At 37.5% G+C, this 27,078-nt stretch overlaps 1 protein-coding gene across 15 annotated transcripts in view; it reads right to left on the reverse strand.

Annotated features, from left to right (window-relative positions):
• The window catches only part of COBL (cordon-bleu WH2 repeat protein), a 154,696-nt gene that overhangs the window by 38,392 nt on the left and 89,226 nt on the right, over positions 1–27,078 (reverse strand). For 14 of the 15 annotated variants that reach the window (XM_068671105.1, XM_068671095.1, XM_068671093.1 and 11 more), the window contains 2 exons: positions 12,838–12,976; positions 9,803–9,973 (listed from right to left, as the gene is read on the reverse strand). In XM_068671105.1, coding sequence (XP_068527206.1) covers positions 9,803–9,973; positions 12,838–12,976 — 310 coding nt within the window. The remainder of the gene's footprint in view (positions 1–9,802; positions 9,974–12,837; positions 12,977–27,078) is intronic. The other variant, XM_068671096.1, reaches the window with a different exon arrangement.

The raw sequence follows: 27,078 nt of genomic DNA on the forward strand, positions 1-27,078 counted from the left end.
TTTCAACACTTTGCTTTCTGTAGCTCTCTGTGCAATGACTGCACTTGAATTGGTAGGATCTTGCACTACAAATTTCCATGCCATTTCCAACACCAACATCCCTGTTTGATTTGGCCCATTATGCGTAAATCAAGCCTAACTTCAAATTCATACCCAGGACTGAATTTCCGAGACACACACAGTCACACCACGTGCATCTGGCTGGCTGGACACAGATGTTTAGTTCAGCTCGTTAGTGATAAAGCGCAAGTCTGCTGGTATGGGTGTGACGGTTTCTACAAATCCCACAGAGTACATTTAAGATGCTACCCAGTTATTAAAGGTAAGACTCGCAGAGTTAAACTTCTCTTATTCTGACTAAGGAAGAAGAAAACAGGGAATTTGGTTTCACTTAGAATAAACATTCACAGTTTATCCACAGACCACTTGGACTGCAGAACTGGGCTGCAAGGGAATTAGAAGAAGAGAAATGTCTTTATATTTAGTCAGGGTGGGAAATGGGAAGCTAAGTTTTATTCCACACTTTATGAAGTAGGTAAATAAACAGTCAAAGAGCTAAATATCAGGAAATGAGATTAGAAAGACTATTTGATTCACTGGAGTCCAACCCCTTACTTAATGTAAGCAGAAAATATTTTGTTATATTCAAAGGAATTAGGCTAGGGCTTCTGGCTTGAAGTCTGCAAAGTCACAAGTATTATTTCCAATACTGTGGTGGGCAGCTGAGTAGAACGGACATGTAAGGGAATACAAATTCAATCCTTCCAGCTGGTGTTACCTTTACACAGGAATGCATCTCCTTCAGAGCTTTCTCAAGGCATGAGAAAAATTAACAGATTTGGTGACCCAAATTTAGGATTTGCTTATTAGAACTGAACAGGAAAAAAAACAATCTCTCATGTTCAAGAAACATTCAAGGGATATAAAGGATGCTGCAGTTACTGCCTAGTCAGTACCTTATTCAGTTCTAGAGTAGCTCCCTTTTGCTACTGGGCTGTACCCTTTCAACAGCCACTCGCCACCTGAAGTCAGATCATCACAGAAGAACATGCAAGAAACTCGTAATAAAGCAGATCATAATGCAGACAAATAGAAGACCACCTCCCCCTTCTCCACCTCAGCAAACAAAACGAAAGTGGAATTCATTAGACATAAGTTCTTCTGGATAAGCAAGGAATAAACTGTGTCAACTTACGTATTTCAGCAGTGGATTTCTGTGGCCATGCAGGTGCTATTCGGAAGCCTATCTACATACTATACATGAGATAATCTGAAAAAGAAGTGTAAACAGTGGCAGCAAGCTTGTTTCACTGTCCTTGAGGGGGGAGTTCATAGTTTTGCAATGACATTAGAAAACAACATGGCTGTAATTTTGGAGGGATGGAATAAGTTACATTCTGTCTTCTAAAATAACATGTATTTTAGTATGGAAAGTTAAATGGTGCCTGCTGCATGAACTAAATATATATTGAGAGTCATGGTAGTGACGGGAAGCCAAGTTAGGGAGACAGAACTGCTGTCTTATACACACACAGAGAGCACGACTCTCACACTGGGGCACTTCATACTGGGATGGAACCATAAGGAAGGCTTACAGTGGCTGTAAACATAAAGAGTAAAAATAATATGAGAATCATGCCCACAGAGCTGACTTTACATATGCATAATAAAGGGACAGATGATGGGCATATGATAGGTTGCATGGCCATGTCTAATAAATAAGTGCATCCTAGGCCTTTGCAATTTAGATCACCCAGTCAAAATGGTGTAGTATCTATTAATCACTGTCCCCTGACACTTATTTGAACACTCTGGACCCCATAGCCAGCTTCAAATAATTACAGTTAAAAACAAATAAAAAGAGAAATATTTCCTCCTATCATCCATATATTTATTCTCTCATATAGTTGGAATATTCTAAATATTCTCTCCACATTTTACCTGTCCAGAATCAGTTTCAGTTCTGGACCAGTAGCACATTTTCTAAAGATAAAAATGGAATGAATTCAAAGCTTAGTATTTTGCAGCCCTGTCACTGAAAAAGAAAAAAATTCCAGCTGCTCAGTGAGAAAGTCTGCATTCATTTAAATCCTCAAAGATCAATCATAAAAAAAAAAAAAGAAAAAAGAAAAAAAAAAGAGCATTATATGTAGAAAAAACATTTAAGGGTGTTTGCAGAGTCTTCAAAACTTCAGTCTTCATCTCTGAATGACTGAATTGCTGATAACAAAGTCACTTGTCAGTGAAAGAGGATGGATACTAAAATAATCTGCACACACTTTTAAAATGCTACAAGTCATGCTGATAAACATTTCTAGCAGAACACATCCTTCTATATCAACACTAAACATGACGTATTCCTATGCACTTGTTCTTAAGCACATACAGCAGCTATGTGCACTAATTTCCACACCTTGGGCACAGCTAGACTAGATACACAGGCAATATCTATACAATATAATAGGCAACATAATATGCCAACACCCTTTGCAAGAACACCTAAAGTAGAAATTTGAGCTTATATTTGGAAGATGCCATCACACTAGCATCACATGCAAATATGATTTATCTTTGTTTTCCTATTTGTGATGAAACTGATTAAAAATCATAGAAAATAAATTTGTTTTTCGTTTTAGTTGATGAACAGAACAACTCTGTAAACTAGGTTTAATTTTATGACTTTGTTAAAGACTTAAAGCCTTTGCATAAATATGACAACTATAGCTTAAAATTCACTTTTAGCATTATCCTTTCTCGCTACCTATTGCAGATATGCGACAACGTCAGCTCCCTCTGGTGGTCAACATTAAAAAAAAAAAAGTTTTAGAGGGGCAGTCAGTAAAATCTGTGCATCATGAAGCTTAATCTGTTTAAGGACATTTACCATGCATCAGAACGGGACTAATCATAAATTATATATCTGTCCTTATTTCCTACAGGCACTCGGTGTCAATGCCTTTGGAGTCATAATACTGGAAACTGTCTTGATTTATACTATCTCTGCATGTTTTTTGTTTTTTTTTTTTTTCACCTGAGGTATCCTACTCTGAAGGAGAGTATTCCAGCATTGCTGTTTGGTAGTGCAGACAAATGCTGAATAACTTAAATGCATTTTCCTACTAACTCTGGTAAGACCATTTTGGTGAAGCATAGAATAATAGTTTAGCACTAGGTTAAAGGTTGGACTAGATGATCTTAAAGGTCTTTTCCAACCTGAATGATGCTATAATTCTAATAATTATCAATCAGTCATTCTCAGCAAATTTCTATTGTCTCTATGAATAAAATGAAAGGAGTAAACAGTCAACATGCTTTTATATCACTGTTAACTTCATGTTCCATCAAACTGACCTAAACTAGTATTTCTTCCTGCCACTGAAAATGACAGAAACACCCTTATTCTCTTCCAGGAGCAGAACTGAGGTGACTTCAGGAACACTGGGTCAAAGCCCAGAGCAAGTGGGGATTCCCCGAGCGCACCTCGGTGCTGAGATGGTGCTCGTGAACCAACATCCATCAAGTTCACATTCCCATGGTCACGCTTTGCTTGAACAGTCTACCCCCTTGTACACACATTATTAATGAATTTACAGTTGTGAAATGGCATATCTATGCAATTCCATTGAATAGATTTGGATTTAATGAGTGTCATTGGAAGTTCTTTCCCACACTGTATATACTAATGGGAGGTTTTAAACATGCTAATGATAGAGCATAAGCATAATTTCTTATAATTAAAATGATTTCTTGTAAAGATACAGTACTTTTTATTTTTTGTGTTGTTCAATACTATATACATGTACCCGGCATTTAGAAATTTTAAGAAACAAAGGATACGAGCTAGCAAAAGCATGGATTTTCTTTTTAAAAAAATCAGGAAGACAAGCTAGCTAGATAAAATGGGTCATTAAAATATTTTACATAGAAATTTGACAGACAATATCAATTTCCACAAACTTTTTTTTAAAGGCAAATGTTGCATTTTAATACAAAAAGCAAGTATATTAAGGATGAGTCATGAATTTTTTTAGTTTTCACCCAGAGCTTTTTCAAGTTTCAGCAGACCACATGGAAACAGCTTCTCACAGCAAACTGTCAGATATATGGAGAGGGTCAGAATTATATTCTTTCATGGCAAGGAAATTTTTTCATCAAAAATGTAATTTACTTGAAAACTTGAGCTTTCAGTAAGTGAAACTGGTGTCAGTACACAATACTGCTTTTACAATACACTGTACTTCTACACTGTGCTCAATATAAACCCCTTTGTTTCACCACTTCATTATTCCATTTTTATACTAGTCTTAACTCCATGGGCATGTAACTCTGTGGAGTTACAAATAGGATGTAAATAGAGTAATGAGAAGGGGTAAATTAGCTTCTTCATCTTCATGTTGTGAATATCTACTAGTTGTTTCTTTGTTTTATTTTATTTATTTATTTATTTAAAGAGAGAAGACTTACAATTAAACCATTGTCCTGTCTTAAGAAGCTATTACAAAGTACCTGGCAGCATCGAGAGTTCAATTCCACTCCACTTTTATTAGAATACCTTAGGGTATTAAGTATACTTTCTGAGGCATCACTTAGAACTTATTAACTACATGTCATATTTGTATTAAAAACCATCAGAACCCTTTTTAGTCATGTTTCATATTATCTGTAGGAATGCGTTGTTTTCTTATTCTCCATTTTGCCTACCTGGAAAGGATTCAAGATGAACATGATTGTTTGCTTGAGGGTAAAACAATAATTTTTCATCATTTAAATTATAGTTATGTATTGCAACTCACTAATTTAAGTAACATAAATGTCTTAAATCACAGTACATGTGAGGTCAGAATAGTTCTGGGTGTGTGCACCATTGCAGCTCATAAAACCTATGTTTATAATTCAGAATGATTAAAAATACATGCCTTATGGGCTGTTCACACGAAGAACTTTCTTCAGTGAAAAGAAGTTTTCGTTAAGTACAGTCCTATAACTGATATAATTATAACATACTGAGTATTCCTACTACAGCTGTAAAAAGGGGACTTGTGGAACGAGATTTATCTTGAGCAAACGGTGTTTGCATCTTTTGTTACAGAAATAGAACACACACCTTGATTTCCATAGGATGTCTCCAACATCAAGATAAAATTAATCATACTAAGCATCAGGATGAAAGCAGAAGTAAAGTCTATGAATCAGTGCATTTGGTACTGATTCTTAGTATCCCTTTTAGGCCCCTTTTAATCTGACAGATCTTTCTTTTTTTTTTTTCTTGGCACCTTGACTGATAGCCAAGATATAGAAAGAATCCTGTACTTCAACTTGCCTAGGCCATGCCCAGTTCTACTTTTGTACCAAGGGAACAGAACATACACTATGTAGGAAAAATAGGATAAATTTGAGAATGTAAAATGTTATACCTACGCTAATAGAGGAAAGAAAAATGTTTTTAGAAAGTTTTCATGAAATCTTTAGATGGTATTGAAAGTAAACCACTCTTCCCTCCCCCATACACACACTATTTGAAACAACAAATCAAATCAAACCATGGATCAAAATAAAGACAATCTTTTGAAAAAGAATAGACAAATGTACGGATAATCTTTCTGAGGCTGATACATAGATTTATATAACACAGCATTCAGTTCCGGAGCATACATCTCACAAATGAGTAGGAACAACAGCCAAAAATAATCAACAGTAATTAAAAGAGAATGTGCAAGTTCGAAAAGAAAGGAAGCTGAAATTTCAGTCAGAAAGAAAAAAGGTTCTTTTCCAGCAGGGAAAGAAGAAAGGCAACAGAAGAATCAGGGTAGCAGAGGCAACAGGAGGTTCAGAGGTATGAAGGTCATAGGAAGAGGCAGGGTCTGTCAGACGCGCTTGGTGTATGAAGGGAATGATGCACAACAATAAACTGTTGGGGGAAAAAGAGTAAAATGATAAAATTATAAACATTGTGTACATAAGGCAACAGAATGGCTAGCATGCCCAGCAACCTTCAAGAATCAGATGCCCAAAGGAGGTGTAGTTAGGTGCAGACATACAGAAATTGAAAATCCCACAGATGCTCTGAGACTAACTCCCTGGGTTTATGTATAAGCTAACTTGATCCCAACAGCACAACACTGATAGGCAGCATGTCTATGAACTCTGCTTAACTTGGACTGAATTTTAATTCTCTAGAAGGTACAAGATATATGGTGCTGGAGATTCAGCTTCGTTCTTTATTCTCAGATCAGGCTGGAAAAGAGTGATGGTGGTATAAGCCTCCTAAGTCACCCTTACTGATTTTCTTGCCTTAAAGCCCATCTTTAAAAAAGAAAAGGCTGGAAAAACTGAAAGACTCCTTTTGCAGTACTGCATTATAATAGGCAAGCAAAGTTACCTACTGAGCAGTCCACAGTTCTCTATTAATTCTGAAACACATGTAAAAAAGTCATTTTCTCTCTAGGAGTTTCTCTACCTGTTTTTGCTTAAAGTTAACAAAGTCCAACCCTTAGAAACTATCCCTAATCACTGTGAAAAACTAAATATCTAAGGTGACTGACTGGAGAAATATGGCTAAATTGCTTGTGAAACTGTCACAGCTTTTGTCAGGTGGCTTATATTACCCATCAGTATATCAACGATATCACAGAAAACGTTAAAAATTAAACACGGGGACAAGGCTCCTTTCTTCTCTGTTTCTTAAAATGAACTTGTTATTACCCATCAACTAGTAGCATACATGTTGTTCATATAAAATAATTGGGAAATACTTCTTCTACTAATCACTTCATCACTTCATCCCTACTTCATCCCCTTCAAACTTTCTGACTAAGTCAGAAGAAGAATATTTCTGACTAAGTCAGAAGAAGATTGATTATTTTAAAAAAGACAAATTCAAATAACAATCTCATTTTTAAAGACAGAAGTTCATTAGCACCTTATTCTGTGTAAGAGTGAAGGTGAAGTGTCTTTTGTTTTTTAACCTTCTTAATTTCTTACTGGATTTCTATATGACAGTTCATAACAGCCAAATAAAAATGGCTAATCAAAGAGGTTCACAGGAATACTGAATTTATTCTAATGACTCCCATGGCAGGGGTGTTGGGTTAGATGGTCTTTAAAGGTCATTTCCGACCCAAACTGTACTGCCTGATTATCTGATCTACTTGGAAACACTCCAAGGCAATATGTTTTAGTTGTACCTCTAGGTACAGCAATCTTTCAATATATGGATTCTTTACCTGATATGAGTAGTACAGAGCTTGCTATTGAGTTGTTTATTGAGAACTTCAGGAGCTAAATGCCATTAACCAAAGCCATGCAAGAGAGGTGTTAATCTCCATTTCTGTATTACCAAGGCACACTCAATCTTAAAATCACAGGCCATGAACAATCTGATTAATAAGATAAGGAAGGAGAAAGGATCCCATAAACATATAATTTTCGACATGCACACAACATGCAACTAAGGTTCAACCAGACCAAAAATTAACAGGAAAACCTGTTAATAAAAATTAACAGGAAAACCTGTAATGAGAATAAAAAGATTGAAGAGCAAAAACCAGGAAGAACAATTGCACTCTTGTTTGTGGGAGAGACTCTTACCATTAGAGCCAGAAAAACCCAAGTATCTTACTAAAAGCTCTATTCATGAATGACTTATGCTCTACCTAAGTTTGGAAAACTCTGTGAAGAGCGATTACCACCATCCCCTATGAAATGAAAATTCCTCACCATGGGTTTCTCAGAGCACAATGGGACGACTGTGTGTTTGCTGGGAAGGAACAAGGGGTGGGGCACAGTGCCTCACAAACCATAGCAGATCATAAGGAGCAAGAATTTAAACTCCACACGATCACAGAATTATAATTTCTGAACGGGAATCGCATCTTGTCAAACTGCTGCTGACAGTCACCCACTCAGCAAAAGGAGACCACAATCATCATCAAAGAAAGCTGTTTTGAGAGTGATTTCAGAACAAATATGCCTTTCATCAATATCTGGCATCAGTAGCTTATCCGCCTTCCCACCTTGTTCTATGAGAAAACACTTACTGAGGTTAGAGTCAGGAAGATTGAGAACTTTGTTGTCCTTTGAATCTACCGCCAAAGTCCTATTTGCACTGCTTGAGGCATTCTCAGGCAATAAAAACCATCATTGCAAAACTCCGTTCCTATACCACTCAGTCGCTACGGTATCTAAGCACCTTTCAGAATGGCATTAAGCAATATAATTAGCATCCGTCGTGTGTGCTGCCTTCTCTCATGGGTACATCTATACACGTTTCTCTTCTGTAAATCTATACATGACTATATCTAGGTAGCGCGCAGCATAATTATGAAGCTAAACTTGTCCCTCTTCAACACTGATGCTTTAAGTCTAAAATAAATATCCACTAAGCAGTACTGCTTTGCTCTTAGTAAACCGAGGATAATAAAAACTCATCTTATGTTTCCATGCACAAGCTTAATCAAATCATTTTGGCTGGGATATTGTGTTTGTTTAAGAGCAAGTGATCGGGCGGATAACATCAGAGCTGCATTGATTAAAGTGTATTTGATCACCAAGGTAGATCAGGAAAGTGTTGCAAAATATTGGAGTGGTAGAAACTCAAATGAAGCAGAAATATTAATGCAAAGAAGGCCACAACAGACTTTTAATAAAGAAAACATTGTAGGCAAGCTGATGGTATCTAGTAAAAAAAAAAGATTTCAAGTATGATATGGTTTCTGTGCATATGGTAGTAAAGAAATGAATTAGGTTTAATCCTCAATAAGATTCAAGTTTTCTGTTAGTATGGATCTCCTTTTTTTTTTTTTTTTTCTCTCCCCGCTATAAAGCTCATCAATCTGTATTTCCTTAGCACAGATTTGAAAAATAATACTTTAGATTTAGTTGGCACTGAGCAGATAAACCACTGATGTTAATGTATCAGTTTAACTGCTACCTGAAGAATAATTTTGGTAAAGAAAATGTCCTGGAAAAATATCTTTGTCAAATTAGCAGCTAATGGAGGCATTTCTCTATTCCACGGTTAGGAGACAGACTCCTAACCTTCAAAGAAGTGTGTCCATGAGATGCCATAATGTGCAGAGCTCTGTTGCCTTCACAGGATCTCCATGGGTGTGCAGGTCAAGCCCGCAGAGAATACACTATATGATCAAAGACTTGGATCATGTACAAAGACTTAAAGACAGTCAATGGATAAGCGTGAAAAAGCATGAAAACATGCTTTTCACAAATACACATGGATGTGGAAACTATTGCATTTTTTTGTCAGATAACAGTTATGCCCTGAGGGGAAGAGCACACAAAGGATTATCCAGAGATGTCAAGGAAGACGTATCCATTAGGACAGGAAGGCCTTTAACAATATACAGCTTCTGTAAATGGCTTCATTTTCCTGAAGGGAGACACCCTGGAGTTTTCAACCTAGACTGATAGACCTATTGACTCTCAAAGGAATTTGTCTCTGGAGAGAGAAAAAATGTTAGTACAGAAAATCAAAGATGGAGAATTAATACAAGGCAACGAATTTCTGCTTCCAGCTGGGTGAAGTCATGTTTTGATGGTTGCTTTTAAATGCTTCTAGAGAATGGCCAGGTATCTCCAGCAAACCGGTCTCCAAACAAGTCCTTAATTTACTTTACATCAATTAGTTACACTGCATTGGGCATTTCAAAAGACAACAGGCTGGAAAAAAAGGGAAAAAAACAGACACATATATCCAAAGAGCAGAAAGGAAAGTCTGGAAAGGCTACCCCTGAGAATAACCATCAACAGAGATGAGATGCATACACACATATATTTGGAAACATACGTTTAGGTACCAGCTTTGTTGGTGCTGTAACATCTGCTTCTCTGTAACAGACTGCTGGATCCATACTGTCTCTGTCAGGAGGAGGGTAAGGTGGGGGTGGGGGGATCACTAACTCGGGTGGACCCCGAGTGATGCCTCTAGGAGGCTTTTGTGGCACCTGCCGTCCATCACCTACAGGGGGGATCAATCGACTAGTTACTTCAGCGTCAAGACAACGATTGCTACGTTTGCTGTTATTTCTAAAATACACGATGATTTTCCCTCACCCACAACCAAAGTCCTTCTGGATCTAATTCTGCTCTTATTTAGCCCCAGATAATTAAGGGAGAAGGAAAAGCCTGGTCTCTCTTAAATCAACAACATTGGGACCAGAAATAGGCTAAGCACATACGTGTACATCCCAGCTAACAGCTGAAATCTTCACTGGTGTTTTGCCAAATATAAGGAAGGATGAAAATTCAAAAAAGAAAAGTGAAAAAAAAGGTGTGTAAGAAAATAAAAACAAGAGAAAAATGTTTTATTTTCCATAAGTGCCAAACTGCATGAATTTGTTGACCTCTAGGATACATTATGTGACCATTTCCCCCTCTCTGTAAGAGAAAAAGGAGAATGCCTCAGATCACTATTTTTAAGTAGGTATGTTGACGGGTTTTTCTTTTTTGTGAGTAGTTTTTGTATTATTTTGACATTGCGGGAAAGCAGCTGATTAAGTCATTCTTTATAAAACTGTTTTAAGCTACCAAAGGAAATGCTCATAACTTGCTGGAGGCTCATTTCAATGCTATGTACAATATCTGCATAAATACGTGCACCGTTGGACTACGCTGCATTAACCATTTGCAATGTCAAAAAGCTGCTGCCAGTTTGTGGTGTACAGACCTAGAGCTATTGCAGCTCAGCAAGTCCTCGGAGGCTGCAAGTCAGCTGAGGAAGCAGGACTGCCTGCTTGTTCTGCTCTCATGCCCTGCCCTAGGCATCTGCTACTGGTCATAGCTGAAGATGGATGCTGGCTGAGATGGACCTCTGGTCTGTGCCATCGCTCCTAGGCTCATGCTCTGGTGCTGCTGAGAAGGGGAATAGCGCCAAGAGGCAGGAAAAAAAGATTAAGCCATTCTGATTTGTTACTTAGGAGTCACTAGTTTGTAGAGATTGAAGACAATTAAATGCTGGCAAATGTGCAGACTTTTTTTAACTGCTTTGAGGAAATTGGGCACAATGCTTTGGGGTCAGAGGAAGTGGTTCAGTATTGAATGTGCCCCATTCACCAGTTCGAGGATATTTTTGATTGATCTTTTGCTTGGATTCATGTTGCTAACTTGGGAGATATACAGGTAGCTTTAATCCTTTTTTCATCATGAGGCTGCCTGTTTCTTGCAGCACTTTTTCCCCCTCACTACTGTCTTGCTTTTTTCACAGCTTTTCTCTCCTGCTTTCAGAGCCATCTGTGCTTTCTCATCATTTTCTTGCAAGGGCCTCAAAGAGAGGCTGTTTTACCAACCTTCCCTCACTGTAACATTTTTTTCTTGTTAATGAATGTATTCATTCAAGAAAGCAGCAGAAAATGAAAAGCACTGGGGATCGGGCTACTGTGGGATGAGTTCTTTGTTGGTGTAAATTAATAAGGCTCCATTAAAGTAAACGATACTACAGAACCCTACGTAACAGAGTCTGGCCAGCTAGCACTTATGTACACAGCACTGAATGGACTAGAAGTGGTTATGCTCTGCTTTATTTCAGCTGTAACGTTATGAGCACTGATACAAAATAAAATTAACACTTACAAAAAGTTGAAGCACCAAATGTCATCAATAAGTGACTTGCAACAGGGCAAGACATGAGGAGTTTCAGGCTGTGGCATCAGCAATAGTTAAAAGTAAGCCAATTTGCTGAAAAACCCTGTATTATATGGCACAGTGATAACATTCCCCTTGGAGGGCTTAAATAAGAGATGTCAATGGAGTCGAGCATGTCACAAGATAATGGACTCCTGCTGCTACATAAATGCTGAGGCATTAAATGTGAAGCATTTACTGTAAATAAATGTTGGAACAAAGCCAAGAGGTTTCTTTCTAAACTGTGAGGCTTTCATAATGTAAGCAATTATGTATGACAGGATGTCATATCTGTATGTCTTAGGCACTTTATGGAACATGAGGTCAAAGACATGAACTGAAGTGCATTGAGTGCATTACAGCACTTGAATGCTTCTCTTAATGTACTGAAAAAAACGTTTCAATATGTGGGGTTATTATCTCATATCTTTACCCATCACAAAATCACGTTGTTTGCTAAAAGCATAATCTTGGGGTCCTCACTTGGACAAAGCTCCCACCAACCTGAATGAGCTAGCAGTCAGATCATGACAGAGGTTTGGGAGAACATTTTCCTACGTGAGAGTAAAGGTGTATCACGTACTGCTGAAGACTACAGTTCCCTCATTGTCACCAGCTATGTATGGAATTCCTTTAAGAGAGCCAGTTCTCTTCTTCTAGCTAAAGACTCAGGAGAGATTAATTTAGGAACAAATTCAAAATAAAAACTTCACTGACCATCAACTGACTTGATGTCAAACTTTTGGAGGCCTACAGAAAAAGAAAATGTCTTCAGGCTTTAGGAATATGAGGAGAATCTGAACTAGCTTAATTGTACCTCAGTTCTAGTAGACCCCATGGCTTCAGATGTATTCAGTATTGCCTTGTCTCTCTCTTCACTTTTTACTAGCAAAATGACCATGACCTTAGAGGCACAGAATAGCTACTGCTTTTGAATTATCTAACTCATACAAAACATTCAAATCATCTGACAAGTGTCATATACATTTTACTGTTTTCTGGTCCTCTGAATGGTGCCATTAAAATGAGGTAATATAGAAACACTTATTTCCAGACTTTCATTCTGCAATGTAAATGCATTCTCCACCCCAGCCAAGTTACAAAAGCTCCCAACTCACAGCATAACAGAATTAAAGAAACTTTGAACAGTGAGTGTTGAAAGCACATGCATGGAATTATACAGGAGAAAACAGCATCTCTCACCCATTGTGCTCTTCCTCTTGTCTTCCACCTCTTCTGTCCTATTTGGCATGGCAGGAGTGGGCGGAGCAGACAGAGTTGGTGGAAGAGGCGCACGCCTCTTCTTTTTCTGTAAATCGTTTAGGGATGCTCCTTGCGAAATCTAGGAAAATTGAAAAATATGCACAGTAAAGGATGTGTGTGTATGTGTGTTTTTTTTCTTAAGTTACCGATAATAAAAAAAAAGTGATTGTCATATGCTACTTGCTAATTTCTTTAGCACACAGCATCACCAAAATATTTATACTACGTATTTATAGTGAGGAGATTGAAAAGGCAGCCCAGAAGAGCTGTAGCAATGCGCTCGGAAGGAATAGAGCAAGAACCTCAGAGATACGTTACAGCAGGACCACCAGTATGCTTCATTTGATGGTTTTGGTAGGAGGGAATTGGTGAGCAACACACAGTTTGACACTACATGTGATGTTAGGTTTAACCCATTGCACAGTTAAAAACTCCAATCTGTACATGTAGGTAATAAATACTCTAATTTCTTTCATTCTTCTCTCAAACTGATGTTTCAGAACTTGTGAGAGACGAACCAAAATTGAAGGTCTGCTTGTATGATGATAAGAGATCACAACACACTCTATTTATGTCTACTGGACTTAGACATACTTCTGAAGATCTGTAACACCTCTGCTTCCAATAATTGCGACACACTGGTTGGCCAGCCAAAACTTCATTACTGTTTATACTGCTTTTTAAAATATGGAAAATTTTATTACAAGCGACTTGGGTTTCACTGCATTGAGTAATATTTTCTGTTGATTATTGGAACTTAGCTCTATTTCCTTTCACCGGAAGAATAATTAATAAAAAATAAGTAGGAAAATCTGTTGAATTTTTGTATTTGAAAGGTACTGGCAACGCTAGACAGCACCAAGCGCAGCTGAGGCAGAGGGTAATGGAAGCTGCCCACACATAGCATGCTGTTGGCATTCCTCAGTCTTCCCTCACATTGCTTCTTTGCTCTGTCCATCCTGATACTCCACATAGCTGAAGATATCTAATATACAGAATTGCCCAGTGGTTTTCTAATATTACAAAGGTCTAAATAATAATAATAATCATCATCATCTCCCCTTTAATCCAAAGGGCTAATGATCCCCTAAAATGCATTTGTTGTGGGAGATTTCATTAAATAAATAGTAGCTTCACACTGCTCAAAGCTATTATCAGAGTTCAGAGGAAAGGCATTCATTTGTATAAGTCTTTGCATAGACTGAGTGAAAACTCTTAGGATAAATGATTTTTACAGAGAACAGGACCTGAATAGAGCCTCCCTCACTTAGCCTTCCTTTTTTAAAAGCCCTCAGGAAGGGCTTAAGTTTATAAAACACGGACATTCAGTTCCCACCTTCCAGGACAATGCTCTAACCACTACACCACGTGACATTCGGATGCTCTCCACCCGTTCTTAGCGTCCTGCACACAGCAAAACTTGGTAGTAACAGAACTGGAAATAGAGCACATTAACCAGGATGAGCCACAGCTTCCTAGCAAACAGATTCTGTAAGGTGCAGGGGGCAGACAGTGGGAAAGGAAAAGCTGTCCTGGTTTTGGTACCTGCTACCATGTTTTGTTTTTCACATTAAATATCCATTGGATAGAGTGCACAACTAAAGCCAGTGAGGCCAATCTAGATAAACCTGGCTAGAGTTAATGGCAAAGAATGTTGGCCAAAACTTCATGGAATTTGAAAAAAATAGCCTCCCCTCCAGGAAAGAGCACCAGGCCAAACATTCAGAAATAGTTACAGCAAAATTTTAGATCTTATTTGAAAAACTTTTCCCCAAATTAATAATTTTACTCTATATTAAAATAGGGCACATCTCCTGATGAAGATACTGTCTGCCACTTGTTATAAACAGATTGCAGTTAACTGAAGTCAGATTTAATATTATTTTTAATACTTATAGAACCAGAAGGCCCAATACTCAGCTGAATATGGATGGGAAACTCTGTTCAGTGAAACAGACTCATTAGGCTTTGGTTTTGCAGATGAGGAATTACACAGATGACAGCCACCTAATTCTGCATTCTGCTCCATGCCTGTTTGGGGTAATTGGCAAATAAGCAGTTAGAAAAAAAATCACGTTCTTCTGTGCTGCCTTTTAGAATAACTAAAGACATGTAAGCATTTAACACTGTATCTTGATTCCTCAGGATACTACCTTACAAAGAGAAAATTATCAAAGTTGGGACTAAAAATTTAAATCTGACCATACTCTCTCCAAAATTCAGTAGCTATGAAGAACCATCTGGGAGACAGGCAGCAACTTCCCCAGCACTTCACAAGCATAAGCTATGACTTTAGCAGCTATTTAATAGCATTTTGTAGCTTCCAAATTCACTCCTGTCTCTCCAGGCAGAAAGGTCATTTTATTTAAGGACAAAAATGGATGGGCTGGTGATTTAAATTATAAGCCTAAGAAATCTTGAGAATCAAGGCAGAAAGAAATGTGTTTTTCCACTTGAAATGACAGAGATCACTAGTCAACCTTCACTGAGTACCAGGTGAGTGAAGGATATTATTTTGCCATAATCAAATTCCTCAAAGATAAATCTCAGCTTTAGAAAGAAGAAAGAATCCTTAACAGAAGCCAACATAAATGAGCGATATGCTTCTTATTTAGTTGAACCTTCTAAGAACATTACGTAGATGTATGGATAAACAAAGTGCTACTTCTAAAGAAAAGGCTAGAAAATAGCTACAACACAACTGCAATAATGAAAGTTTGGTCAAATACACACACAAAAAAAAAGCTTTTTCATACTGTCAGCTAAGTGCAGCATACTTCACAAAACCCATAAAGAAGATGAAAAGCTTGCTTAAAGCTAGACATACTACCATGTATGTAAGAAGTGTCTAGTTCAAGAACAGGTTGTGAAAATTGTAAAAGTAGTTCTTTAAAGCCAACCTCGGTAAACCAATGAGGCTAAACATAAATAGAAGAAAAAAAAAAAAAAAAAAGAAGAAAACGCAAAGAACATTCTGTTTCCTTCTTGCAATTGTATATACCAAAACAATAGAACTTGAAAATAATTTGTTATGACTCGTTGCTTCTTTTATAAAGAAATCAAGCCCTAACAACACTATCTGAAGTAATTTCCCATCCAAACTTCGTTACAGAATCCCCTCTCCGAGAGTAACGGAGTATTTCCTATTCTTAGCACGTGTGCTTTACCTATCTAGAGTTAGATGGCATTATTAGGTGAGCTTCCAGTTCTGCAACAAATACATAACTTTTAAAGATGTTAGTGACTGTTCTCTGGCTATAACTAATAACATCAACTGAGCTAGAGATTAATAAAGTGGTCCAAAAGGACCTAAATCAGAGAAATACAGCAATTTCTATTCCCATATTGATCATACCAAATATGATGCAAAAACAAACAAACAAAAAACACACACATTTTCCATTAAATTCATGTCATGGCTCACATACTGTTTGAAATATACTTTCAATATTGCAAACAAAATATTTGAGGAATATGCTGAATGTGGTGTACCTCTCTGAAAGCTCAAAACCTTTATTAAAATTTGAGGGCTTAAAATAAAATTTCAGAATATATAATATTCAATGCAAAATAACAAATTTATATGGAGGCTATGTGCCAAAACTGTGAGGAAGGGCATCCTACAAAGCTAGTGCTTGAAAATATTAATCAGTAGCATTTGATAGTCATCTCACTACTTTACATCTTGCAAAAGGCTTGTGGATACAGTACCAGTGGATGTGTAAACAGTGGATGTGTTCATGGCACCAAGCCTGTCAGAGTACAAGAAGTGTTTGAACAACGCTCTCAGGCATATGGTTTGATTTTTGGGTGGTCCTGTGTGGAGCCAGGAGCTGGACTTGATGATCCTTGTGGGTGCCTTCCAACTCAGGATATTCTATGACTCGGTGATTCTAAACTGATATTTTTTTTTAATGTGTAAGAATCCAGTATTTTCTTTGGGTTAGATTGCAATGAATATGTATTCATGAAAAATCATTGAACCATAGAATGGTTTGGGTTGGAAGAGACCTTGGAAGACCACCCAGTTCCAACCCCCTGCCATGGGCAGGGACACCTCCCACCAGGCCAGGTTGCCCAGAGCCCCATCCAGCCTGGCCTTGAGCACTTCCAGAGATGGGGCATCCACAGCTTCCCTGGGCAACCTGTGCCAGTGCCTCACCACCCTCTGGGTGAAGAATTTCTTCTGAATATCTAATCCAAATCTCCCCTCTCTTAGTTTAAAGCCATTCCCCCTTGTCCTGTCACTATCTTCCCTGACACAGAGTCCCTCCCCAGCTTTCCTGCAGGCCCCCTTTAGGCACTGTCAGGCCGCTGTAAGGTCTCCCAGGGGCCTTCTCGTCTCCAGGCTGAACAACCCCAACTCCCTCAGACTGTCTTCATGTGAGAGGTGCTCCAGCCCTCTGATCATGTTTGTGGCCTTCTTTTAGACTGATCATCTTCATCTTCTGGACTCATTCTAATACATCCATGTCCTTCTTGTGCTGGGGGCCCCAGAGCTGAATGCAGTGCTCCGGGGGGTGCTCATGAGAGCAGAATAGAGGGGAAGAATCACCTCTTTTGACCTTAATGCATCCTTAAAAAATGCACATAGTGCATCTTTGTTAAACAACAGCATACAGTAATGTTGTAAGTCCTATAGTCTTATCTTGCCCAGTAAAGTACGAAGCAACTACCAAGGTATTTCAAAATGGTCATACCAGCAGGTAAAAATGCTTAAGGTAGTGCTAAAAGCCCAGATGGATTTTGTGGACTTTTGGGGCAGAAAGTATCAGGAAACTGCTATATTGGATGGTGAAGGCGAACTTGAAGCTTTCTATGAACCTTTTCTATGCCTTTCAAGCAACATCCTTTGTCCATTTATTGAATAGCTGAGGGAGATTTCATCATCTTCAACAATTGCTGTGTTGGGACACAGAGACCTAGGGCGAATAGGAGACAGAAGAGAGACATACTTTTTGCAGGGCTGAGAAAGAGCTTGGAAAAAAAGCTGTGTGATCCCAGCTCAGAAGCACAACTAAGGACACATGGAGGGAAGAATAACCTAAAAACTGCCATGGAAAGACCCACTTGGATTTGTGCATTAAAAGCAAACAGCACCTAGAGTTACTTGGAACAACTGTGGGTATCTGTATTGTAGTTGGTGTCTACACCTACTGGAGAAAGCTTTGTCAATTGATAGACAAATATAAACTGTTCTAACAGAAGCCCTCCTCCACCAGTGGACCTAGTCAATATGTGATTGAAGTGTTAAAAAAAGTGCATAGCTTGTCTTTCAAAATCCAAACTACTTTTCGTAATATTTTCATAAAAATGAAAAAATGTTTGTCTTAGAGCAACAGATTTTTCCTTTCACTCTCACTGTTATCATTTTTACCATAGACCAGGAAAAATGGAAACTTGAAAACCTAACAATTTTCCAGGGTTTGCTTTTTATCAAAATCACCCTTAAAGCTATTTTCTTTCTGCTAAAACGTTGCAGCTACAGATGATACGCTTATTCTATCAGCAACAGGATTAAGGACTGTTTTTAAAGGATGTCCCATGATGTCTTAGCATATATGAATCAAATATTTTATAGTGAATGATATAAATTGTGTGAAGTAAGCTTATACTCTCTTGTTCCTTTCTCTCTTTTTTTTTTTTTATGCAACATGTTAGGATCTTTTATTGTTTTTCAGAATGCTCTTATTTTTGTGACTTCTGTCTAATTTGTATGTAAAACATGTTCAGGGAAACAGTGAGTGATTATTTGTAAAAAATATTTTTAGAAGCAAATTAAAAGGATTGGAAAAAGAACACACATGGATTCAATCACAGGCATGCCCTAACTACAAACTGATTTCTGTCATCCAACACAGACTAGACACACATTGACTTAAGCAAGCCAGATTTCAATACACCTGCTGATGATGATACTGCGTGGGGTCAGAATGCCTTTTGAATTACAGGATTGTTTAAATATGACCCACAGAAAATTTCAGAGTTAACTTTTAACTAAACAAACAACAGTATCACCCCAAACTATGTGTGGGACCATCCCAATTCTTGTCCCCTCACACAGAACTGTAAGAGATCTTGAAATAATTAAGAGCCATTTCACAATAAGCTCTAGAAATAAAAAGACACATTTATTAACCACTTTTAAACTCTTGATATAACTGTAACTGAACTGAAGGTTTTGCAGCATTGTACAAAAGACAAGTGGTAGGTTGGTATGCTAGTAAGATTTATGGTTTAAGAGTTTTTAAAAATATTTCTGCTATGATTTTGTACATAATTTAAAGCAGTTGAGAAGAAAATATTTTGATCCGAGAGGAGCTGTTCTAGGAAAATCAGAGAGATAAATCTTTCAGCTGCAGAACAGAGACATAAATCTGTCCACTAAACTTGATGATATAAAAGCTACTCTATCCAGCTGATTCTGCATTTTCACAGGGTAACAGATGCTTCAACATGCCTAGCACCAGAAACCACAAGAAGTCCCAACTGAACGTTAATGTGTCTTAAACAACATTTACTCATATGTCTAATATTCCCTGGACAGGTCATACATTATTAGGCTTTTCACTGACATTAGGCATATACTGACAAAGGGAAATTCTGGGAGCTCTCAAAGAAACAGAGCTTATGAGCAATTCATGAGGCTGACCACTGTCAGTTACACTGTATTAAACTGTCTATTCAGCACTGAACTCCTAGCTTGCTTCTTTATTGGGTAGTACTCCATTACTGTTGATTAAAAACTGAGTTTCTAATCCATGAGTATGTTGTAGTGGCATTCAAAGACAGAAGTCTGATGTTTCTCAAAAACATGTCTTTATGTTGCAGAATGCATTTGAGTGGTGGGATATTTAAAGTGCCTTCTAGGATGTCATGCAATGCAACAACATATTGTAAAAGCAACATACACATGGATACTAAAAAAACTGGCACATGGAAACAGCTTGAGAGAGCATATTCTTTGAAAAACTTGCCATTTTGATAAAATGCATAGAAATGACTACATTTCAAAAATTGGCAAGAAGCTTCTCTGTCTCGGTCATTTCAGTACAGTACATCTTGATTTCCTAGACCTGGATCTCACAAATGAATAGGATAAAAGTAAAAGTAAAGGGAGATTTTGAAATAAACCATATGAAGATAAGAAACGAAACTGTGATAACAAGATTGATCATCTGACATTTGGACTGACTGGACCCAAGGTCTTGCTCTACCTAGGACACATCAGTCTCATACAGCGCATTTACATGGGGAGATTCCCAAGCTGCTGCCAAAATGCAGCACCAGCTAACTCACATGATGGTTTGGCTCATGTGATGGCTGCTCCCCCACCATACTCATGGCCTCTGATTCTGAGCTGCTTTTCTGCTGGAAGTGTTCAGTCTCTGTGTTAAATTGGGAAGTCAGGCTTATAATTAGCGTGCAAACTGTATTGCTCTTCTGAAAATACCCTTACCATTATCATTTTAATTAGATGCCACAAAATATTGTATAATTTTGCCCACTTTTATGCTGTTTAATTTCAAATTAAATTTCTCGCATTATACCATTCTGGTATTAAACAGGATTTTGTAATGAAATTTAGTGGTCATTACCAAAACTGAATCTCTGGCTGCAAAAACAGCTCAGTATTAATAACAGATAAAAAGGTCAGCATTACTGGATTTTACAGAAATTGCTACGCTCTTGTGCTTTTTTTATTCATAAAATGAAGAAGACAAAAGTCAAGGATGTCCTTGAATGCTCAGTTGATTGGCGACAGAAAGCTAAATCAGTTGACACAAGAAAGCCACTACAAGGTGAAGGGGCAAGCTCATTTTTCCGTCTGTTTTTATTGAACACACCCTTTGTGAAATGTCATGGTCAAGGGCAGTTAAAAATTAATGTCATTCTAATCTTCTTTAAACACTTTAACTTGTTCAGCTAAATGTGTCAGACAGGAAACTATCCATAAACAAATTCGAGATGTTAAATTACTAAGATAGCTGTGATTTCCTTCTTTTGCAAAATCTCATTACTAGCTGGAATATTATTTCCACTCAAGGAAGTCACTCTACAGCAGCAAATACTTTCACATGCATTGAAACATGTAGACTACACAAGTCTGCGGATGTTTGTTTTGGCAGAGAATTGAACTTCCTCTGTTTCTCTGAATACAATGTAATCCTCCTCATTTATGTCTTTATTTAGGGGAAAAAAATAAAAAACCTCAGTCACTTCAAAATCATATTTTAAACCACCACAAACTGATTTGCTATTAAGATTGATTTTTCTTCTAGAAATAGCCTACAAAGTAAAACAAAAAAAAAAGGCAAAAAAGAAAAACAACTCAAAATTTTCTTTTAATGTTTCTGCTTATCTTTTCAGTTAGAGCAATAAATTTGAATAGAACAATTGAGCATTAATTAGAGTTTAAAATACACAGTTGGACTGTAGCTTAATATTTCTTCTGGCAACTTTATGAATGAATTTGATAGGTGTCTGTCATACCTCCTTGAGCCGCTAGTGCCTTTAGGAAAGGCCATGGCACGACGGTTTTATGTATAATCTTTTCTTCCTGCGTATCTCATTCAGGATTACAGGCTGGTTGACTAGTTGGTCTGTTGTTCTGTCCCTAAAAATCTGAGAAATGTCATACAACAGCAGAAGATCTGCAAAATTTAGTTTGCATCTTTGTCTAATTTTCTGCTAAAAGGATGGGCTGTAATCTAACATGTTAGGGCCAGGAAGTGGAATGCAATCACACAAACATTTTATCAGAAGCAAGGAAAACCATATCCTTTCTGCTGCCAGTAAACTTCATACCGCTCTGGAGCTCAGGTTTTCCTTTACACTAAGAATTTTCTCCTGCAGAGAAAATCGATGGGAATTTCTAGCACTTAGAACAGCACCAAATCCTAAGCAACATCCTTACAATCCTTCTCAATTTAGAAAAGAGCACACTGGATTTATTTGCAGTATTCACCTTCCTTGGACAAGCCCTCTCTGTCTGCAAACACACAAAATGCCTGGGAAACCTGTTTTGGGCAGTAAGTCAAGTGATAGTTTCATGTCATCATTTCCCACTCCTCCCTGAAAATTTCCACTCAGTCTAGCTCCTTTCAGGGCTTACAAAGGGCAGCCAAAAAGCCCTGCTTCCACGATCTTGAGAAACCAAGGAAAAGGTGGAATAGCAAAATGGTATCATGGTGTAGATTAGACATATTACTATGGACTGTAGCGTTAACACAGCTCTACATCAAGCCACTCCTCACAAATACAAGATTTTTATCACCCAAAACAATGAACGGGCTCTGCCACAAATCTTGGTCTGAGAAACCCACCGTGGTATTCTGCTTCCTATCCTCGCCTGGAAGTGGCAGCAACACGCAGCTGAGCAGGGCTCTGGGACAGTCGGCTGAGCTCTGATGTTCTGGTTAAGGTGGGCACACAGCAAACAGAACGACGTGCCTGTACCTTTGGGTGACCTACACTGTTGGTTCTCCAAAGAGATGAAAAACTGAAGTGTCACGCAGTCAGATGAACTGGATTTGCATTCCCCTCTCCCTGTTTTTATTATCTTCATGGTTCGACTGTGAATTAGCTCAAATGGAAAAAAGCTTTAGAAAGCAGTGAACAGTTTTTACTAGATTATACCTATTTGTGATGTTTCTCCTTGGTTTCTTATTTAGCTAAAAATGACCAGAATGCAATTAAACCTGATTTACACAGCATACATTTAATTAGTTAACTTTGGTAGTATATAAATATTTACCTTTCTAATTTAAGATATAAGAAAGGTAGAATTACAAGTGAAATCTGAAGAGTGACACAAACCCAGTTTCTAAATTAAGCAAGGTGTTAGGGTCATTTTTCACTGCTTACTGAATGCCAGTTCTTTAGAAACCTTGCAGCTTAAAATTATCTGTCTATTAACTTCCCCTAAATACCTTACCTGACAAAGTCTAATAATTACTCAACACATACTTTCTCTTTAATGAGAGTTAAAGCTTACGATGACATCAGCCTGTCCTATTTGTCTGTGACTTGCAAGCCAGATGAAGTTTACTTACTAAATGTTGCAACCCTGCCAAAATTCAGGGCTGCATAGAACAGTATGTTCGGGCCCTGATGTCTTGCCAGTTTTCAATGAAGTGCTTGACGGAGACCACATGTGGAGGTCAAGTGATACTATCATGATCTCACCAGATGGTAAATTGTGGTATTATTCCCAAGGCAGGTAGCATAATCTGTTCAGAAACAGTTGGCAGGTGATCCATGAACTCACAGCCAGAAGCAACTGGATTATTGCAAAAGATCAGGAATGTTATTGATGTTGGTGAAAAGACTTTTCCAAGAATTTTTCTTGCACATAATCTAAGGACTCAACTCTCAAGCTGTATGTTTTCTTGAAAAAAAAAAAAAAAAAGGATTTATTTTATTAACTGCTATCCTAAATTAGAAGCCTTTCCATAAACAAATCTTGTAACCTTACATGATTATTATATGATGCATGTTAAGTGGTTAAAACAAAGACACAACAAGCTCAGTTTGCTTGGGTTCCTGTTACTACACAGGTTAGAGGGCAGGACTGGATTACTTTGCAGAGAACAGCAGGAAAGATGACCATGTCAGAAGTCACAAAATTCTTCAGGTCTTCTTTTCCTATCCTCAAATATCAATCAATCCAAACCCCAGTGTGAAACAAGCTGCACTTCACACAGTCCAGCCTTCAGTTAAAGCAGGTAAGAACTTAAAATCAGTTCTGGACTCATCTGACCTTTCTTGAAAAAAGCTGCAAAAATATTTCTAAAAATGTGACAAAGCTGCACAGTGGATTTCTCTTATGCAGTGACTTCTTCATAATATTTTTTTTTCCCAATCTAGAAAAGCAATATTCTCCTTCTGATAAAGACAGGACTTTACAGCAGGTTTTAAAAATTCAAGTTCCAATGGTACATTACCTATAAATTAACTGTGTGTTTTATCTGAGTAAAGACAAATTCTCCAATGGCCAGTGTAGAGTCAGCATTAGTTCTCCTTGTGCTTCCGAGAGGCTGCACCTTCTGGCTAACATCAAAACCTCCACTGAAATTCTACACTAACATCCTCATTCATACCGACCAAACTTCAGAAAAAAAAAATCAACTGTACTTTATCACTTTGTGACTGAGAAAGTCACGATTCCTTTTAATTAATTCATCACACCAAGAAATCTTACCGAACAAAGGAAACAGAAAATAAGTATATTAATTACCAGTTAGAAAAAATATGGACACAGAAGAAACTGGAAAGTAAGCTGCGTACATAAAAATCTAAAGATATTGAAATGTTTTCTGAAATATTATTTCTAAAATAGGACACATGCTGCTAGTAAATTAATGTGCAGCAAAACAAAGTTGAACATTAGGAGCTCTAAAGAGGTTGGGTAGCAATTTGCACAAGCTATGGAATTTCTTTAGAGATATGGAGAAAAATTATGCATTATAATTAAAATGTAATATATCCTTAAATGATACTCTTTGAAGATATTCAGAAAGTAGTCACCACACTGCATAAATCATCTACCTTTAGCCTTTCATAAATGTTTTGAAAGAAATAAAGTTTGCTTGATTTAGTATGCATGCACCAGAAATAATTTTTAAGAGATGTTTTTCTTTTTAGAAGAGGTACCACTTACTCCCTTTAGCTAGCAGCTTTTTTTTTGAGGCTTTGATATGTTTTCTAAAATTGATTCTATGTATGACAGCAAGATAAGCCTTCAAGCCATGACTGCACTTTTCTCTCTCTTATTTTAATTTGGGCCTGCATCATTAGCCAAACTAGAGTGTACTTGTCTAGCTAAATTAAGCATCCAGACTGCACAGCAAACATTATCTGATGTTCTGTCGGCTGGTTTCATGTTTGCCATCTGAGCATTGTTTTGTCAGACATGAAAAGAACAAGTCTGGATACCTCTCACTCAACCAACTCAATGTCATGTTTAAAGCTCTTTAGGGAAAAATGAACAAATCACCTTCAAATTACAAATTAATTGTTCTGTGTTCTAATTTCATAGTCATTTACTTCAATATAGAGCATTTTAAGGACCACAGACCTCCTTTAATACTCACAATTGTTTCTAGTAATTGGTTCTGGTACATCTCAATAATGGACCCTGTAATAGGATAGCACTAGCCAGGTTCAGCTCCAGTGAAAATATTAAATAGATAAAACTTTCCAGATTTATGACTGGTTACAAAGACCATTATTTCCATAAAACTTAATTTAGTATATCATCACAGAATTTCACATCTATGAAGGGCAACAGTTTATGTACATGGCTTTTTCAACACAAAGCAATTAACTGAAAATCATTAAGAAAAGCTCTGTGCTTACACACTCATCTTAAAGAAAGAAATATTGCCTAATCCTTTTGGGAAAACTAGATAGGATCCAGGAAAGCAGCATGCTGTAATAGATCTATCTGACTTACTATCTTCTGAAAGGTAAAAATGTCATAATTTGCTAAGCAAAACAATAGACCCATCACTACACAAGAAAGAAGTGTACCAACAGTCCATTCCTCAAAGGTCTTGTAATCTAGAAATCAAGCACAGAAAGACAAAAGAAAGTACAGCAAGTAAGCATCAGTAAAATAAACAGTTCATCTGCTTTTCTCTTAAAGAAAAATCTGTCCTAAGTTGATAACGATTGATGACGGTTGGTCTTAGAAGCAACAGCTGTGAGGATAGGGCAGTGAGCATGGAAGACAGTGGCACACCTAAATGACAGCACAAAGCTACAAGTGCAGTTTTTGGGGATGGAGAATTGAAAGTACAAAACGTGACTATCCACTTGTCCATTTTTGTCTTGTGTTCCTCTTTAAATCAATGAGCATACTTGACATTGACATGGATCTGATGCTGATTTCACATGGAATAGGATCAAATCTTTCCTGATGCTGCCTTGCATTTTTTTTTTTTTTTGGTTTCACTGAAGGGCATGTGTTCAATGGAGTGCACTGGACATCAACTACACAGCTCCCAGCTATCTGCAATTTGAGCTGCCCTCCTGCATCTCCCCATTTTGAGATTTAGCCTGAAAATATAACCCTCCTGAAGGGCACTTTGATGCTGCAGTTACAACACTTACGTTGAAACACATATACCAGGGAAGTTGCTTCAGGGGTCATCCTGGAAAGTGATTATTGCTCACATCATTTACTGGCAAAACTTATGACCTCATTCTGCAAATGCAAACCTTTGCACTTAGGACCACAAAATAGAGAGCAAAGATGGGAATAGGAATCAAAGACAGCTGCTTCTGTATTAACAAGAGGCACGTTGCCTGGTTAGCTAAGTAGTAGTGATGTAGTGAATTCATTGAGAATGTGTATTACTTCACACTTATCTACACAGAGTATCATCTGCTTGTTGAGCAGAGGAAAAAAAGCCCATCCCATCCATGAACTCTCAACATCTACAGTAATGTATAAATGAAGTTAATAAGCTTCTAAATAAAATTTCAGACGACAGAATGACTGGAATAAAAGTGCCAAAACAAGTGGGACAGTAAAAGCCTAATGGAAAGTTTCTTAACTACCATACAGTATTTGCAGCCTATGCCATCCAAAATAAGTGGTTTCTACATGAATTTGCAGTGAAATACAGAGGAATAGATACAATTTCCATTCCTAATGGGTTAGTCTATTAATTATCTATTTACTTGTTGTCTATTGACACAGAGAGAAAGACTCAGCTACTCTTTGATTGTATCAAAATACTGACTAATGCCAATTGTGTCACAAGTCCCCAGCCTCTTGATCTGGCATTGTACAGCAGTACAATGTACACTACAGCAACTAATATCCAAACTCTAATACAAAAATGAGGAAGAGAGAATGATTTAACAAGTTTTCTTAGGATCTGTACCCCCTCTATAATCTTTAGTATTATATCCCACTGTAAGCTCAAGAACTCTGAAAAGTAACATTAGGTTTATTTTTAAACCATGACAGGACATCTCATACATCCTTGACTACCTGCTGCTGACTTCTTAACATAAGAAGAGGATTTCTTCATTATGCTTACATAATTTGGGCACGTGAAGGTTGTTTTTTTTTCCAAGAAAAAAGCATCTTTAACAAAGATTCGGTATCCCTGTCGTCGTGACAAAATATTGCTGAGAGGTATCACACATCGCCTGAGGGTTCAATCA

The sequence above is a fragment of the Anas acuta genome, chromosome 2 (assembly GCF_963932015.1).
Source record: "Anas acuta chromosome 2, bAnaAcu1.1, whole genome shotgun sequence".
Lineage (NCBI taxonomy): Eukaryota > Metazoa > Chordata > Aves > Anseriformes > Anatidae > Anas > Anas acuta.